Consider the following 14918-nt stretch of genomic DNA (forward strand, 5'->3'; position numbering starts at 1 on the left):
AAAGTAGGAAACGAATGGGAGTGTTTCAAGTTTAATGTGCCTCGAAAAAAGTCAAAATCGATGGTTGTTCCAATCGAGTGGAAGAGGGATAGATGCGGCGCAAGCGTACAATGAGCTTAACGGGACAGAGCGTAACGGGACAGAGCGTAACGGGACAATGTGTGTAACGGGACAATGCATGTAACGGGATAATGCATGTAACGGGATAATGCATGTAACGGGACAATGCATGTAACGGGACAATGAATGTAACGGGACAATGTGTGAAACGGGACAATGTTCGTAACGGGACAATATGCGTAACGGGACAATGAGACATCTTTTTTCGTGCGTGCAGCCGGCGTTCATCGATTTATTAGACGTTGTCACGTCAAAAAAAAAAATTATTTTCAATTTGACGTGTTGGCACGCTGTGACGGAGGCGGTGTTGGTGTTTCAGTGCTCGGCCAGCGTGCCGCAGCGGCTGGCGGGCGTGTTCCGGCCTCCGGAGGACTGCGCCGTGTGCCGCGGCCTGCGCCAGATCGACAGAGTCGCCAACACCTCGTGGGCGGCGCTGCGGCAGAGGTCAGTCAGCCACGTCCAGCGCGTGACCTCTGGGTGTCCCCGCCCCCCTACCCACAACACCCTCTGCTTTCGAAACACACTTATATAAATATATTATTTCAGGCCGGACCCCATTTATATATATATATATTATTTGATGCCGGGCCCCATCAGAGTCCCAACTCCCACTGCAAGCATCAACTCAGCCCGACCCCACTGCTCCATGTTCTGGTTTCGTCCATCGATGGTAGCGAGTGCCCACCAGGGCTCGTTTTTCACTCGCCAACAGTACTGTGGATAGTGGCAGTTCAGTGCGACTGAACTCTGAGAAACAGCAGTGAAAATGTCTTCGAAAATTAACCACAGGTGCGGGGCAAAAATAAGGGTTGGGCCGGGGGGGGGGGGGGGGGGGTTTGTCTGTAAAGTAGATTTACGGACGATAATTTTACGTGATAACGTCATAAGAAAACATTGATTAAAACTGCATACTTCTTAATTTTTAAATATTATTTACAGTTTGTGCATATTTAATTTAAATAATTTGTTTAAATATAATCACGAACAATTAGTTAAAAAGTCCACCTTAACCTGTTTGATATTATGGAAGATTTTCTCGCACCGTGGTTGGCCGGTTCTTGCACGCTCGGCTCAAGCGGAACGTGACAATTTTTCGTGCTTGCAACCGGCGTTCATCGATTTATAAAACGTTAAAAAGTCAAAAATACTACTAAAGAAAATTCACCTGTTGTATACCACACGTAGAAAGTTTACAACAACATGTAACTTAGGTTCACACTTCATAAATTCACAAATACTCCCCCAGGCATATAATCCCGTTAGGGTGTGGTCCTGGTTAGGAGAAAGAAGGGTCTTTTACATGCCTGACACTGTTGCCAGTGCCCAACATGGGTTCCAAGAACCGGGAAATAGATTCGCCATTTCCAATCGCGGCATGTTACTGCCGAGCGCGTGGCTAGGTCGAGAGGTTGAGGAGACCCATCCCAACTTCGGCCCCGCCGACCCGCCCCCAGCTCCACCGTGAACCCCCAGACCACCTACAGAGCTAGCCCCCATTTAATTTTTTGCAATAATAACCATAGCCATGAATAGTACAAAAGTTAAAATATCTTTTTGTAGTATTAAAAACTATTTTTTTGGCAACTGATTTCCAAAGGAATCGTTTGTGAAACCGGACACTGTTATGGAAGTAACTGTGTTCAAAGAAGGGAATCTCAAGTCATGCTCACACAAGTAGCTTGGCTTCTGGGCTGTAGCCGTGTCCTACCAGTTACCCACCGTTACCCACCAGTAGGTAACTGCTCCCTGATGACGGCGACTGCAATGTCTGCCGAAACGTCGGTGAATTATTCGCCAAGGACGCGGCCACAACCCAGAAGCCAAGCTACTTCAGACAATGGCCGTGGAAAGCCCGCGAACATTATTCACGCTCACGCAACCATCGTTGAGTGTTTCGGGGCACCGTGTACCGAGAGTGTTAAGGGCTCCGCCTACCCGGGCACACATACGGTGTGCAGAGCTTCAGGAAAAACAACGCGATGTCAAAACTACTCAAGATATCCGGGTGGAGTCTGCTTACGAAAAGCATTCAAGAGTTCGCCGAGGACCGAAAAGTACTTTTGATTTCGGATTAAAGTTTTGAACTGTATTTTTATTAGAGTTAAAATGGCTAAAACCCATTTTTTCAGAGTAATTTTTTAGGCATGAAAAACCCACACAGACCCTTGGAAGCACTTAAGGGACTTGCATTACACCTCTATCTTCATTTCTCCGCAACATAATGTTACGGTCACCGCTCAGATTTCAGTTATCCTGTGACGACGAGAAGACTGCGCGCCAGTCCAGAGGAGACACCGCGCTGGAAGCACCAGCGAGCGTCGCGCTTATCATCCAGCCTCACTGACACACATGCACCCCTGACGAGGCTGGCCCCTTAAGGATGTTGCGACGCTTCGATGGTGACGAAGACAAGCGACTTGAACCACGTCGCGGCATGCCGTCTCCTGGCGGTTCCCGACGTCATGCCGGGGGAAGTTCCAGCCGCTCCGTCTCACCAGCAACTTTCCGGGGCCCCGGGGGTGGAAGGGTGAGAACTTGGTGGTGGGTATTAAAAGCGAGCGCGCCGGGGAAGGGGGTGGTTTGACGCGACACCTGCGCGGAACAACCCCTTCTGGCGGTTCTCCTCGCGTGGCCGCAGCCATCGGGCAGGGCGCCACGTGCGCCACCCCTCACCCCCCTCACTCACTCACTCACACCCTCACCCATTCCACGGGTTACCCTTTTCTTTTACGCCGCCATAACGCAGTAAAATTATATGGTTTACCGCAGGCGGGGAACGGCGGTGAGGTGTTTTTTTTTCTTTCTTTACTGCCGTGGCGTGATCGTCCCTGGAACCCACGAGACCAGCGGCGGCACGAACAGTCGCGACGGCTTCATCGCGACACTCACCCTCAACGAGGCTACTCCGGACAAACAACCCGCAAGCCAGGCTACTCCGGGCAAACCGCCTACAAGCCGGGCTACTCCGGACAAACCACCCGCAAACCAGGCTACGCCGGACAAATCACCCGCAAAAAACCAGGCTACTCCGGACAAACCACCCGCAAGCCGGGCTACTCCGGACAAACCACCCTCAAACCAGGATACTCCAGGCAAACCACCTGAAAACCAGGCTACGCCGGACAAACCACCCGCAAACCATGCTACTCCGGACAAGCCACCCGCAAACCAGGCTACTCCGGACAAACAACCCGTAATCCAGGCTACTCCGGGCAAACCACCTGCAAACCAGGCTACTCCGGACAAACCACCCGCAAGCCATGCTACTCCAGACAAACCACCTGAAAACCAGGCTACTCCGGACAAACCACCCGCAAGCCATGCTACTCCCGACAAACCACCTGAAAACCAGGCTACTCCGGACAAACCACCCGCAAACCAGACTACTCCGAACCAACCACCCGCAAGCCGGGCTACTCCGGAAAAACCACCCGCAACCTGTACAGTGGTTGATTATTTTTTTTTGTTTACGTCGAGGGTTTTCGTCGGCGGGAGTTAATTACGGCCGCGCGACGGTCGACAGTTGTTGGTCGACCACTCGGTCGATGTCATCGTGCATGGGGCAGGTTTGTTCAGCGCGGTGAGGTCGGTAGAGGTGGGTGGAACACGTGTGCAGGGATGGAGAGAGGGGGTTGTTGTATCTCCACCGGGGTCAGTCCGCACATACGCCGACAAACCTCCCCCCCCCTCCCTTACGGTTTCATCCACCGACATTAATCCACCATTATCACATGAATACCACCTCCCCAACCCCAAATTTCGAACGAGTAAGCCTCGTCACGGATTCAATTAGCTAGTGGACGTGCGACTCCATGATATCAAACATGCAAATTTTTTTTTCGGCGGTCTCAAAATTGTCCCAGAATAAAAATAGGAGGGGTATTGTGACGTTTCGTGTGTCTGGGTCAAGCGGTCCCCTGTCACCGCTGTCCGGGAAGTACAGATAACAACCAGATAACACTGACAAGTTCTGCGGCGCCCGTGGTCTGTGGGCTAGGACGATTTAAATTTTTAGCCGGGGACAAGGGTTAAGAATTCGAGTGAAGCCATCTTTCGAACTATAAAAAAAAAATCAATGGCGTTGACACCAGGTGCAGACTCATTTTATATATAACTTTATATATATAACTTTATATACGGACATCCAACCGTGTGTTAGATGTACCCATTGCATTTTTGATGATGTTTTATTTATCTCCGGGCAACAACCATTGCGTTGTTGATGCGTTATTCATCTCCATGGCAATGCATTCTTCTCTGTTGATGCCCCAATTCACTTAAAGACATTTTTATGACAATGACTGTTGCATTTGTTAATTATTATGCCACCAAATATATATTTTCTTGGTTTAATCTTATAGCAGTAAAAATTCGAGCAAAAATTAATCATTAGGATTACTTCTGTGACAATTTGCAGCTGCAAATAAAGTTCAGTTAATATCCAGTGGCGAAAATTTTGATCATACAAGAAAAAATGCACCACATGAATTTCGCGCGGGTGTTGATAGTTACGAAGGTTGGGCGCTCATTTTTACACCCATATTATTACTCTAAGTGAAAATCTGTTGAAAATATCGGTGACTGAACAACAATTGAAAGGAAGGCATCGAGATAAAAATTTACCGATAGCCTTTAAATTAAATATTTTTAACGAAACAAAAAAATCAACATGCCATGTGTGGTGTAAGCGAAGTCCAAAAAATTCTCGTTATCTAGAAAAATATAAATAGTTTTCCACAATTCGAACATTTTCCACGTGTATCGTGTTAAATTAGCGAGTTTTAACTAATGTTTATTTTCGTTTAAATAAAATAACGGTACGTTCTCATTCCATTATAATTATTGTGCAAGTAATATGATTATGGTGTCTTAAAAATATCTCGCACGTGGTGCACGAGGATAAATGATGGTGGACGGTACCGAGATAATCGTACGCCATGAGATTCCTTTGCCTCTAGTTATCTGGCGGGAATGCTGGCTGGACCACTTTGTCAGGGACGGGGGAACTATCCCCAGGCCTCTTCATCGTGCTCGTAGGGGGGGGGAGGGGTGTAGGGGGTGGTTCCCCCCTCCTTCTTGTGACCCCCGCAGCACAGATCCTCATTTTCCCCAGCATCCCTCCACCTCCCCACACCCCGCAAGTGTCGGGAGTTACAACCCGAGAATTAGCTTCCCCTGCGAGAGGGTGGCTGCGGGCCAGATCCTCTATCACGCCGTGTGCCAACCCCCAGATCTCCCCTCCACCCCCTTCTAGTCCTCCCACCCTCCTTCTCACCTCCTACCCCCGGAACCCACCGCAGATAACAAAAAAAAAAAAACACTCTCTCGTTGGCTTTTCGCAGGTTCGCCGCGCCTTGCCAAGTCCAACACTTGCCGATAAATTACCTGCCCCGCCTCTCTCCCCTCCTCCCCCACCCCCCTTCTTATTCACTCGCACCACACACCGCCCTTGATTAGTACTGGGGAGGAAGTGGCTACCTGGATCGGGGCCCAATACAACCCCCTCTGCTAAAAAAAAAAAAAAAAAAAACTTTTCTCGAACTTGCTTGATTTCGTGCGGGCTCTTTGCTGTTCACACCCGAGTTCACGCTTGATTTCGTTCACTGCGCGAACTAATCCCCTGGCTGATTACAAAAAATGAAAGTGAAATGGTTTATGGTGTCGCGCATAGTTTAGTTTTTCCTTCGAACCGACGGTGAACTTTCGAAACGAAGTAAATGGTAATGACTACGGTTAGGTTTTCCTTCTGTGAAAACCCACAGAACGACTAGTTATACCAATCAGCATTTTCGTGGTACAAAAGTGACACATAAATAATTTATTATAAATGCTACGTTTATTAAATATGTTAATATTTAAGTTCTTTGAAATCCATATAATAAGTATGTTTTATTTGAAATCCAACCAACATAACAAAACTCACGCAGTAGCAAATGCATACGTATTTCTATAGTTTTGTATCCAACCTATTGATTCTGTTTCATCTATTGTTGTATTATCTCCGCTGTAGATACACCCCTTCTTTAAGTGTGACAACGTGACCCGGTATGCTACTGATATCTATAGTAGTTGAATGACCCCCCCCCCCCTCCCCCAGTCATCGATAAGAATGGCGAGACGACTGTAAACCAATCATAAAATTAATGCTATGTTAACTATTTTTTCAGTCCACATTGCAACCAAAAAACAAAACAAAAATAAGCAAAATTTTAGGGTCTTTTTAAATCCTTATTCTAGTTTCAGTTATGAAACGGCTCTGTCCATAATGGCACGAATTTCAATCTGAAAATAACCTCACTTTCTCCAGATTCAACTTCAGGTGGATTACATATGTTTCATTGTTTGTTACGCCGAACGGACTAAAAATAAACTCTTCGCACTTTATGCTAACAACTAAGCTGTCCTTGACGCCAAAATTATTTGTTAACTTTCATTTTTCATCTAACCTTGAACGTGATCGGCCTGCGTGTGGCGTGACTCTTATCATGACTGGGGAGGCTTGGTACAGTACCCGTCAAAAGTCAGGATCGTTACGAAATTCGTACAGAACGTTTCTTTCCTTAAGAATTTGGTGCAGTTTTTGACGTGACAACGTCTAATAAATCGATGAACGCCGGCTGCACGCACGAAAAAGTGTCCCGTTACGCACATTGTTCCGTTACGCTGTGTCCCGTAACGCTCATTGTACGCTTGCGCCGCATCTATCTCTCTTCCACTCGCCTGTTATAAAGTGAAGTGAAAAGGTAATGTGGTTTAAATTGCTTATTACAACAACAATTTCGGCAATTAAGGTTAATTATTCTTGCATTTTAAAAATCTGATTACTATTATAATTTCAAATATTTATTATTTTTATTAAAATAAAAATGATTCAATTTTATTCATAAAGTATGCAATCATTTCATCAATGTTTTGTTATGACGTTCTCACGTTAAACTATCGTCCACAAATCGACTTTACAGACAACCAATTTTTTTTAGTAAAATAACATTTTATGACTTTAAATTATTGAAGTCAGTTAATTAATTTACGAGTTATGAAATTATACAATATTGATAAAAGTTGAAATTTCGTGCATGTTATTATGTAGAAAAAATATGTGTTCACAATTATTTTTACGCTACGTTAGTGTAATTTATTTTAATTACATATAGATATGTACTGTAAATAAATATTAAAAAATGAAAAAAAAAATTGCATTATAGTTTTGACTGTTGAAATTAACTTTTGAAGAAATATCAGCCTTGAATTTTTCCATATTGTTAAACATATATTTTTTATGCCAACTGAACCAGTGAGACGGAGTTTCATGTGCTCTGTTGAGCCAGGAAGAAACTTAGGAACACTGACAAACTTATCTCATTTATTAGAATTGTGTGAAAATTATATATATATTTTAAATTTTGTAAAATTTAAACTAAGTACTCTTAAAATATTATTTCAAAATAATTTTAGAAAACTGTATGATTTTCTTTTGTCGTTTAGATAGTTTTGTGAAGAACATATCAAGAGGTAATTATAAATAATACAAAACACTAAGATAAAAGAAACATTATCGTGTCCACATGTTTTTCTACATATTAAATAAAATTGTTTATCTTGTAAACTAATAAGCCGATTAAAATTATTTGACTAAATAAAAAAAGTTCTTTATGAAAACGTTAAAGGAAAATGTATTACAAAAACATTCACGTAATGTTTAGGGACAGAAACGTTTTGTACGAATTTTCGTAATGGTCCTAAACTTTTGACGGGTAATGTAGTCTGAATTGCGTCTACTATACGCCACCTCTCATAGCCAACCATTTTCTTCCTCCCAGCACTCGAAAGGGGAAAATACATGCCTGGAAAAAAATTTGAATGAACATGGGTGAGCATGGTCGCGTGCGCCTGCCGCTCGTGAGCTTCTGCAACACGCACTGCAATCATGTCTGGCTCGGTTGCCGCACGGGGAGTGGTCAGGCGTTCCACGCCGCACGCTTATTATAGCCTCGGCCGTCAGACGGTAGGCAGAACTGTAGTTATAAAATGTGCCCGTTTTATCTGGAGCAGGTCCAACATCTATGTTTGGCGTTTGATTACGAAGAGATAATAAAAAAACCTGCTGACGTCTGATAGGGCGTGTTTTGTCCCAAATATGTATTTTGAGGAAGAGTGAAAGAACTTCGTTAAAAATTATATATATTATTTGTTTTCACTCTGGTTCTTACCTTGAAAACAATTCAAGGAACGGAAAATAAAAAAAATATGAAATGATGAATTCCAAAATTAAGTCGTTTACTGTTATTTAAGGGACTTTTCTGTAAATTTATAACTATGGATCTCATGTAATGTAAATTTTATCACATACTTTGTCTCAGGACGAACAGTGTCTACCTGAGAAAGAAATCGGTACTATAACGTCTTTGAAAACTGACGAAATTTGCATCTTATAATTTTTAAAGAAAAATGTATTACAATATTATTTGAGTAGAACGGATTTAAATAGTAACGATGGGTATAATAGTAATTTAAAATATATATAGATTTGTTTTAATTTTGTCTATAAAGTGAGTACACGTCACCCATCACTCTCAATTTATTTGAGATCAGTCGAAAGCAAAGTCGATGTAGTGGAAATCCCCATTAGACTGCAATATGGTATTCCCGCACCAGCAGTTTATTTCTTGTAAATCGCGTCTGGAATATAAGCCATTGCCTAATTTTGCCTGGCCATTCAAGACGCGTTTGCTTCCCCAATGAATTATTGTGATCGGCGTGACGACAGATAAAGCTATACCTAAAAAAAATCGACCAATCACGACGCACAGACGATGTTACAGTTTTTTTACTTTCAGCTAGCCTCTAAATCTTGTCGCGAACATGAATTACCTATTTATCTATTTTGTCAAAGATTAATTTAGATAAAATTAATCATTTACATCAAATGGTTTACTGTGCAACCATTTGTGTTTGATTAGAATCGACCGAGAAAACGAGCTCTTCCAAACATCTAGAATGTTTGGAATTTGTAGATGTTTGTTTTCATGTATGTGAACGTTTTTGACAATCGTGATTAGATTTTCACGGAATTTGGTACTTGGCTGGATATGACAAATGTGTATGAGCTAAATCGGTCAATTTGTTTTGGTGTATTTAGTAAATACACACGAAGCTTTCCCATTCAAACGCATTACTTTAATAACTGGCTTGGAATACAAAAATCATGATAATACATGCCTCAACGTGAACCAAAGAAAATAACAAAGCAAATAAATATGAATGTATTTAATTTATGGGTTGGTATACAAACATGATAGTGTCATTGGTGAGAAAGAATAGGTGGTGGTATGTTCTTACGTAGCGCTTGTAATATTCAAGCGGCTTGAATATGCCGTACCTATTTGATCAAGGATTCAACTCTGCCAGGCTAGAAAAAAATATTAAAGTTTTGTAGTCGAGAGTCAATGAGGAGAGAAAACTATCCTAACTTCCACATTAAATCTGGTAAAATCACTTATGATACACAGTCTCATTGACAGACATAAAATGGAGTTATAATTAGTAAGTAGTTATAAATAATTTAGATCATAACATAACGTAACTTCACGACGTCTCAGTGTGGGGCGAGTTATAGTTTTTTTTGTAGTTTTTTTTTTTTGCAACAAGCAGTAAAGTGTCAACGAAATGCAACTGTAACTCTACAAGCTTGTTGTTCATTCTTAGTTCCTGACCTTTACATCTAATAGACACGAAAACATTTTTTTTCTTGTGAAAACCTTACTTATTCCTTTTATACCTCATAAGGGTGGGATCCCACAAAGTGGTAACAAACGTTTGTGGTTAATAACTTTATGAATTCTTACCAACATTTTACGGCTGTATTTATTAGTTTTGGAGATACAGTTATTAAAAAAAATAAAAACTTACTGCCTTTTCAAACTATTAAATGTCATTTTTATATAAAGGGAAAAGAAACGATACGTTAATCTACATTCACGTTGTTGTTTCTTAAATTTGTGACCGTGTGTTTTGGTCACGAGACGTTTAGTGTTAATTTTATACATAAAAAATATTTATGGACACAAGAAAAACATAACCTTACCTGTTTACCATGTGGAATCATCATCTTGTGAGATCACAAGTCATAGATAGGCTATTGCTGTGTGTTGCAGTGCCCTTCAAATAATAACATGAGGGTTCCTTCCAAAACAGCTTCAAACTCAGGGGTACCAACCGAAATCTTAGAAAAAAAATACAACCGGAAGGCCCGCCTGTGTATCGATTGTTTGGACTACAGTTAAGAACCTTCTAGAACTTTCTGTAACTATTCCAGACTTTCTATTTCATCTTAGAGAGTTGAGTGACAATAGGCGGGAGAGAGGGAGGAATTTAGGGTATAAATACTCGGCGTCTTAGGCAGTTCAGGATGGAGCAGAAAGGAGCATTAAGACGACGCTACCATGAATCAATGATATCAGAGAGAGAGAGAGAGAGAGAGAGAGAAAGAGAGAGAAACCCGAGAGTAGATTATTGGAGAGCTTAGCATAATTTTTGTGTTGGTTTTTTTAAAATGGGTAGTAATTTTTCTAAGTTTTATTTGTTTACTGTTGTACAAGGTTACTTGTAAATTTCACTAATGTTTTCTGACACCTTTGTCCTTGGTCTTTTTGTGTGTAATGTACCTGGTAAAGAAAATATAATGTTTTTGGTGCTCACAATACTCTGCACTTGTTCGCACTATCTGCACCTTCTGTGCTGATTACTTGGTGGCCATATTTGTTTTAGTGTAGTAAATGTAACTTAAGTCTTCAAAGCCTTGAAATTATTTGTAATAGAATATAGGATAATTTTTCAGAGATTTAAGAACATAACGCTAAAAAAACATTTGTTATAAAGTAACTTGAGATATATATCTTAAACAGTTGAAAATGTTTGACATAATTTTGTAATATATATATATATATATATATATATATATATATATATATATATATAAACTCACTGCACTTGAAAAACGTGATCTGATCTAATTTTTGGTGTTGTTTATTTAATGTTTTGCATATATATTTACAAGTGAATAAAATTAATGGAACTTACTTGTTTTGTCTTGGTTTTCTGTCATCTAAAGTTTTCAGAATTTAGGGTATTTACTCTGATTGTTTTAATATGTAGGTTAGGCCTCCTTTGAATAAGCAAGTGTGTACCTTGTGCTTGCAGTGAGTGTTTGGGACCAGATTGGACCGGCCTCAGTTTCTTATCTCTAGTTTTAATTATTCAGAAGCATGAATTTTTCATTTTTTTATGCAATACTTACCCCTATTACTTAATATCACCGAATTTTCCAGCCATAGTCTGGATTTCCTTGGTTTTTGGTTTGTAGCCGCGTCGAAGGTGAATATTTCATCGACATTTCGTTAGCAGTTACCAACTGAAGTCCTTGAAAATTCTCCTGCCTTCAAATACGCTCGCCTAACAGACGGAGTGTTTCTTTATTGGCTGCAGCTATGGGCCAATCGAAGTTTTCTTTCCTTCTGGCTGGCTGGTTGGTTTGGACTATCGGAGATGGACTTCCGTGATTGGCGGGCTACTGGCCAGTCAGTGGCCTCTTCTTTTCCTGTTGGCTGGGCTGTGTTGGCCAGTCGGAAGTGATCTGACTTTTGTTGAATGAAGTGGGGATATGTGAACTTCTGGTTATACCATATTCTGCTTAATTCATCTATGTTTTATGTGTGTTTTAATATTTATACTGCTTCTAAAACGTATATATTCTTGTATTTTGGGATATTGTCAGCAGTTACCCCTTTTACACATTAGTCTTTCCGCCACTGTCTCTCCACACTGTGACAGAAATATTGACGGAAAAATTAAAGATAATTGTAAATTTTAACATTAACACGAAACTGTGTCACTTAAAAATAGTGCTCACGGTAATACTGGGTTCGGTTTCTTACCGGGAAAATTTATGCTTTGTGATGTCCCAGTACCTACAATAGTTAAAGTTATTTGAAAACCGTTCCCTGAATAGCTGCGAACAAAATTAAGCATAATAGAACAAACAAATGCCCACATAAGAATATTAAATTTTTTTCCATGATTTAAAAAAAAATATGCTTGAATGAAACAATTATAAAAATAAAATATATGCGCTAATTTTTTTAAGACGTATTTCATATATGCAAAACATAACCACGGTACGAAGTTACGATGTCTTTCTTGTGGTATTAGAAACTATCCCTTGGCAACTGGTTACCGAAGGAAAGTTCTGTAAAGGTACTTAAACAATATATACATAATATATATAATTAGAGACCTGAAAAATTCGCGGATTCATTTCGTGATATGCTACAATTCAAATAATTATACCTTAGTGCTGGTTCACTGTTTATCTGGGGTAATGAGGGCCAATTAGAGACCCTCACTCACAGAAGTGTCGAATCACAGACACTCGGTCGAGACGACTCACAAGTCAGCAGCCAATGAACAGGTGGCATTTGCCCGAATGTGTAGAGTATAGTGAAGTCTATCCTGGAGGTCATTGAACCCGCGAATTTTTCCGGTCTGTATATATAATACACAGAGACCTGCAAAATTCGCGGTTTCGATGGCCTTCAGGATAGACTGCACATACCCCTGTACACTCGGACAAATAACGCAAGTTCATTGGCTGCCGACTTGTAAGTCGTCTCAGCTGGTTTGTATGTGATTCGATCCTTCTTTGGTTGAGGATTTATAACTGGTTGAGAATCGTCCAGATGAACAGTAAGCCAATAGCAAAAATTATCTAAGAGGTGTATGTGTTTGAATTCTAGCCTATCACCGAATGAATCCGCGAATTCTTCAGGTCTCTAATAATTAGAGACCGGAAAAAATCACGTATTAATTTCGTGATAGGCTGAAATTCAAACATGTGTACAATTCTGCTGGTTCTGCTATTGGCTCGCAGTTTAATTGGATCTCTCTGGACCAATGAGAGACCTATCGACCAATGAAGCGTCGAATCACAAGCTACCCAGTGGAGACGCCTCAAATTTTATTACCCAATGAACACGCGTGTTTAGTTGAGAAACGCAGAGGATAATTGAGGCTATCCCAGAGGTCATTGAATCCGCGAATTTTTTTTCCTGTCTCTGTATACGATGCATGAATTATGTGGCCAGGTACACGTCTCCCGGCCGGCCCGTGGTGGTGACCGACGCGACGCGCAACTGGACGGCGCAGCAAGTGTTCAGCTTCCGCTTCCTGGAGACGGTGCACGCGCAGTTCCCGCCGCCGGCCGACTGCCAGGCGCCCGCCGCCCCCGCCGCCCCCGCAGCAACCCCCGCCGCCATCGGCGAGGACGACTTCAACGCCAGCTCGCGGCCGGGACTCGAGCCCTGGCACATCAGCTGGTGAGCGCTGCTCCCTTCCCGTCCGCGCTTACTTAATCTATTGAAATGAAAACTTAGGGCGCGGTTACACGGGACCCTGAACAACTTCAGGTGAACATGTTTAAGTAAACACGTTTACAAACGCGAAAGTGTACGGTTACACGGTAGTTGCTGAAAAGTGTGTTTAGCTCTAAAACCGATTGTCTACTGTCAACGAATGACTGTATTGTTGATCTCTATTTTGTAATTGTATCCAGAAAACGCGGGATTTTCTCACTTGTTTATACAGCATTATCAGCAGAAATGGAATGTGTTTACATATTGCTCAATATTTTTTTTACGAATCGGGAATTCAAACAACATACACAGTAAAATTTTTAAACTTTTTTTAATTATTTTTTGAGCGAGAATCTCAGTTTTAAGAAAATTAAGGTCAGGATCAATTAAAAAAAAATATATATATATATAATTATATGTTGATTTTTTTTGTTGCATACGGTAAAATATTACTCGAACTTGTGCCAGAAACACTTTCCATCTTGAATTTCTGCAAAAGACTTTATATTCTAAACAGCCAATCAGAGGCTAATGTAGAAGATATGTCGATCTGAACTACTTTGCCAACCTGTTTAAGTTAAATGGGAAATGGCCAGTAGGTGTATTTGGTATGTCCTGGGACAGTGGCTGATGGCTGGGGATCCGGGGATCCGCGGCCGCCATCTTGGATTACGTCACTTCCGGCCGCCATCTTGGATTACGTCACTTCCGACCGCCATCTTGGATTACGTCACTTCCGGCCGCCATCTTGGATTACGTCACTTCCGGCCGCCATCTTGGATTACGTCACTTCCGGCGGCCATCTTGGATTTGACTTTAACCTTTGACCCCGACGACCATTTTGTTTTCTAGAACATTCCACCTTATTATGACGTCATGTCCGCCATCTTGAAAATCCTTATTTATTATCCGATTTTAATTAAAAAAAATAAAAATTAATAATTTAATTTCAATTAAATGTTACAATTATCTAGCACCACACTCCTATACATTACGTTTACATCATCGAGCGCCCCACTCTTCTACATTACGATTACATCATCGAACACCCCACTCATCCCTGTCGCAATTTTTCGTAACACCACCATCTTTTAAAATAAATTTATTATAAAAACAATAATCTAAACCATTATCGTCTGCTGGAGGCAGCCATCCTGGATTCCGCCATATTGATTTCATCCGATGATGTCATCACCATCCTAAAGCACCTTAGTGTATGTAAGGCCGACTTTCTATCCCGTACCAATGTTGTTATGAACCTTATAGACAAAATCCACAAAAATCCAGTCATTTTGTTGTTGTAACCACCATTTTTTCTTAAAGGCATAATCATTTACAGGTTTTAACTAAAATATATGTTATCAATACTATCGTTGTGGATGCGTTAGTTAA

At 41.2% G+C, this 14918-nt stretch overlaps 1 protein-coding gene across 1 annotated transcript; it reads left to right on the forward strand.

Annotated features, from left to right (window-relative positions):
- The first annotated feature begins 208 nt into the window (after positions 1–208).
- Positions 209–13494, forward strand: LOC134535374 (uncharacterized). Its single transcript, XM_063374447.1, has 3 exons — positions 209–214; positions 440–564; positions 13260–13494. Exons 1-3 carry the CDS (start codon positions 209–211, stop codon positions 13492–13494), a joined length of 366 nt encoding a protein of 121 aa, XP_063230517.1.
- Positions 13495–14918: the final 1424 nt, after the last annotated feature.

The sequence above is a fragment of the Bacillus rossius genome, chromosome 8 (genome assembly GCF_032445375.1).
Source record: "Bacillus rossius redtenbacheri isolate Brsri chromosome 8, Brsri_v3, whole genome shotgun sequence".
NCBI lineage: Eukaryota > Metazoa > Arthropoda > Insecta > Phasmatodea > Bacillidae > Bacillus > Bacillus rossius.

Coding starts and splice junctions, on each gene's coding strand:
- LOC134535374 (XM_063374447.1), top strand. Junction 565..13,259: donor TGGGCGGCGCTGCGGCAGAG/GTCAGTCAGCCA, acceptor TTATGTGGCCAG/GTACACGTCTCCCGGCCGGC.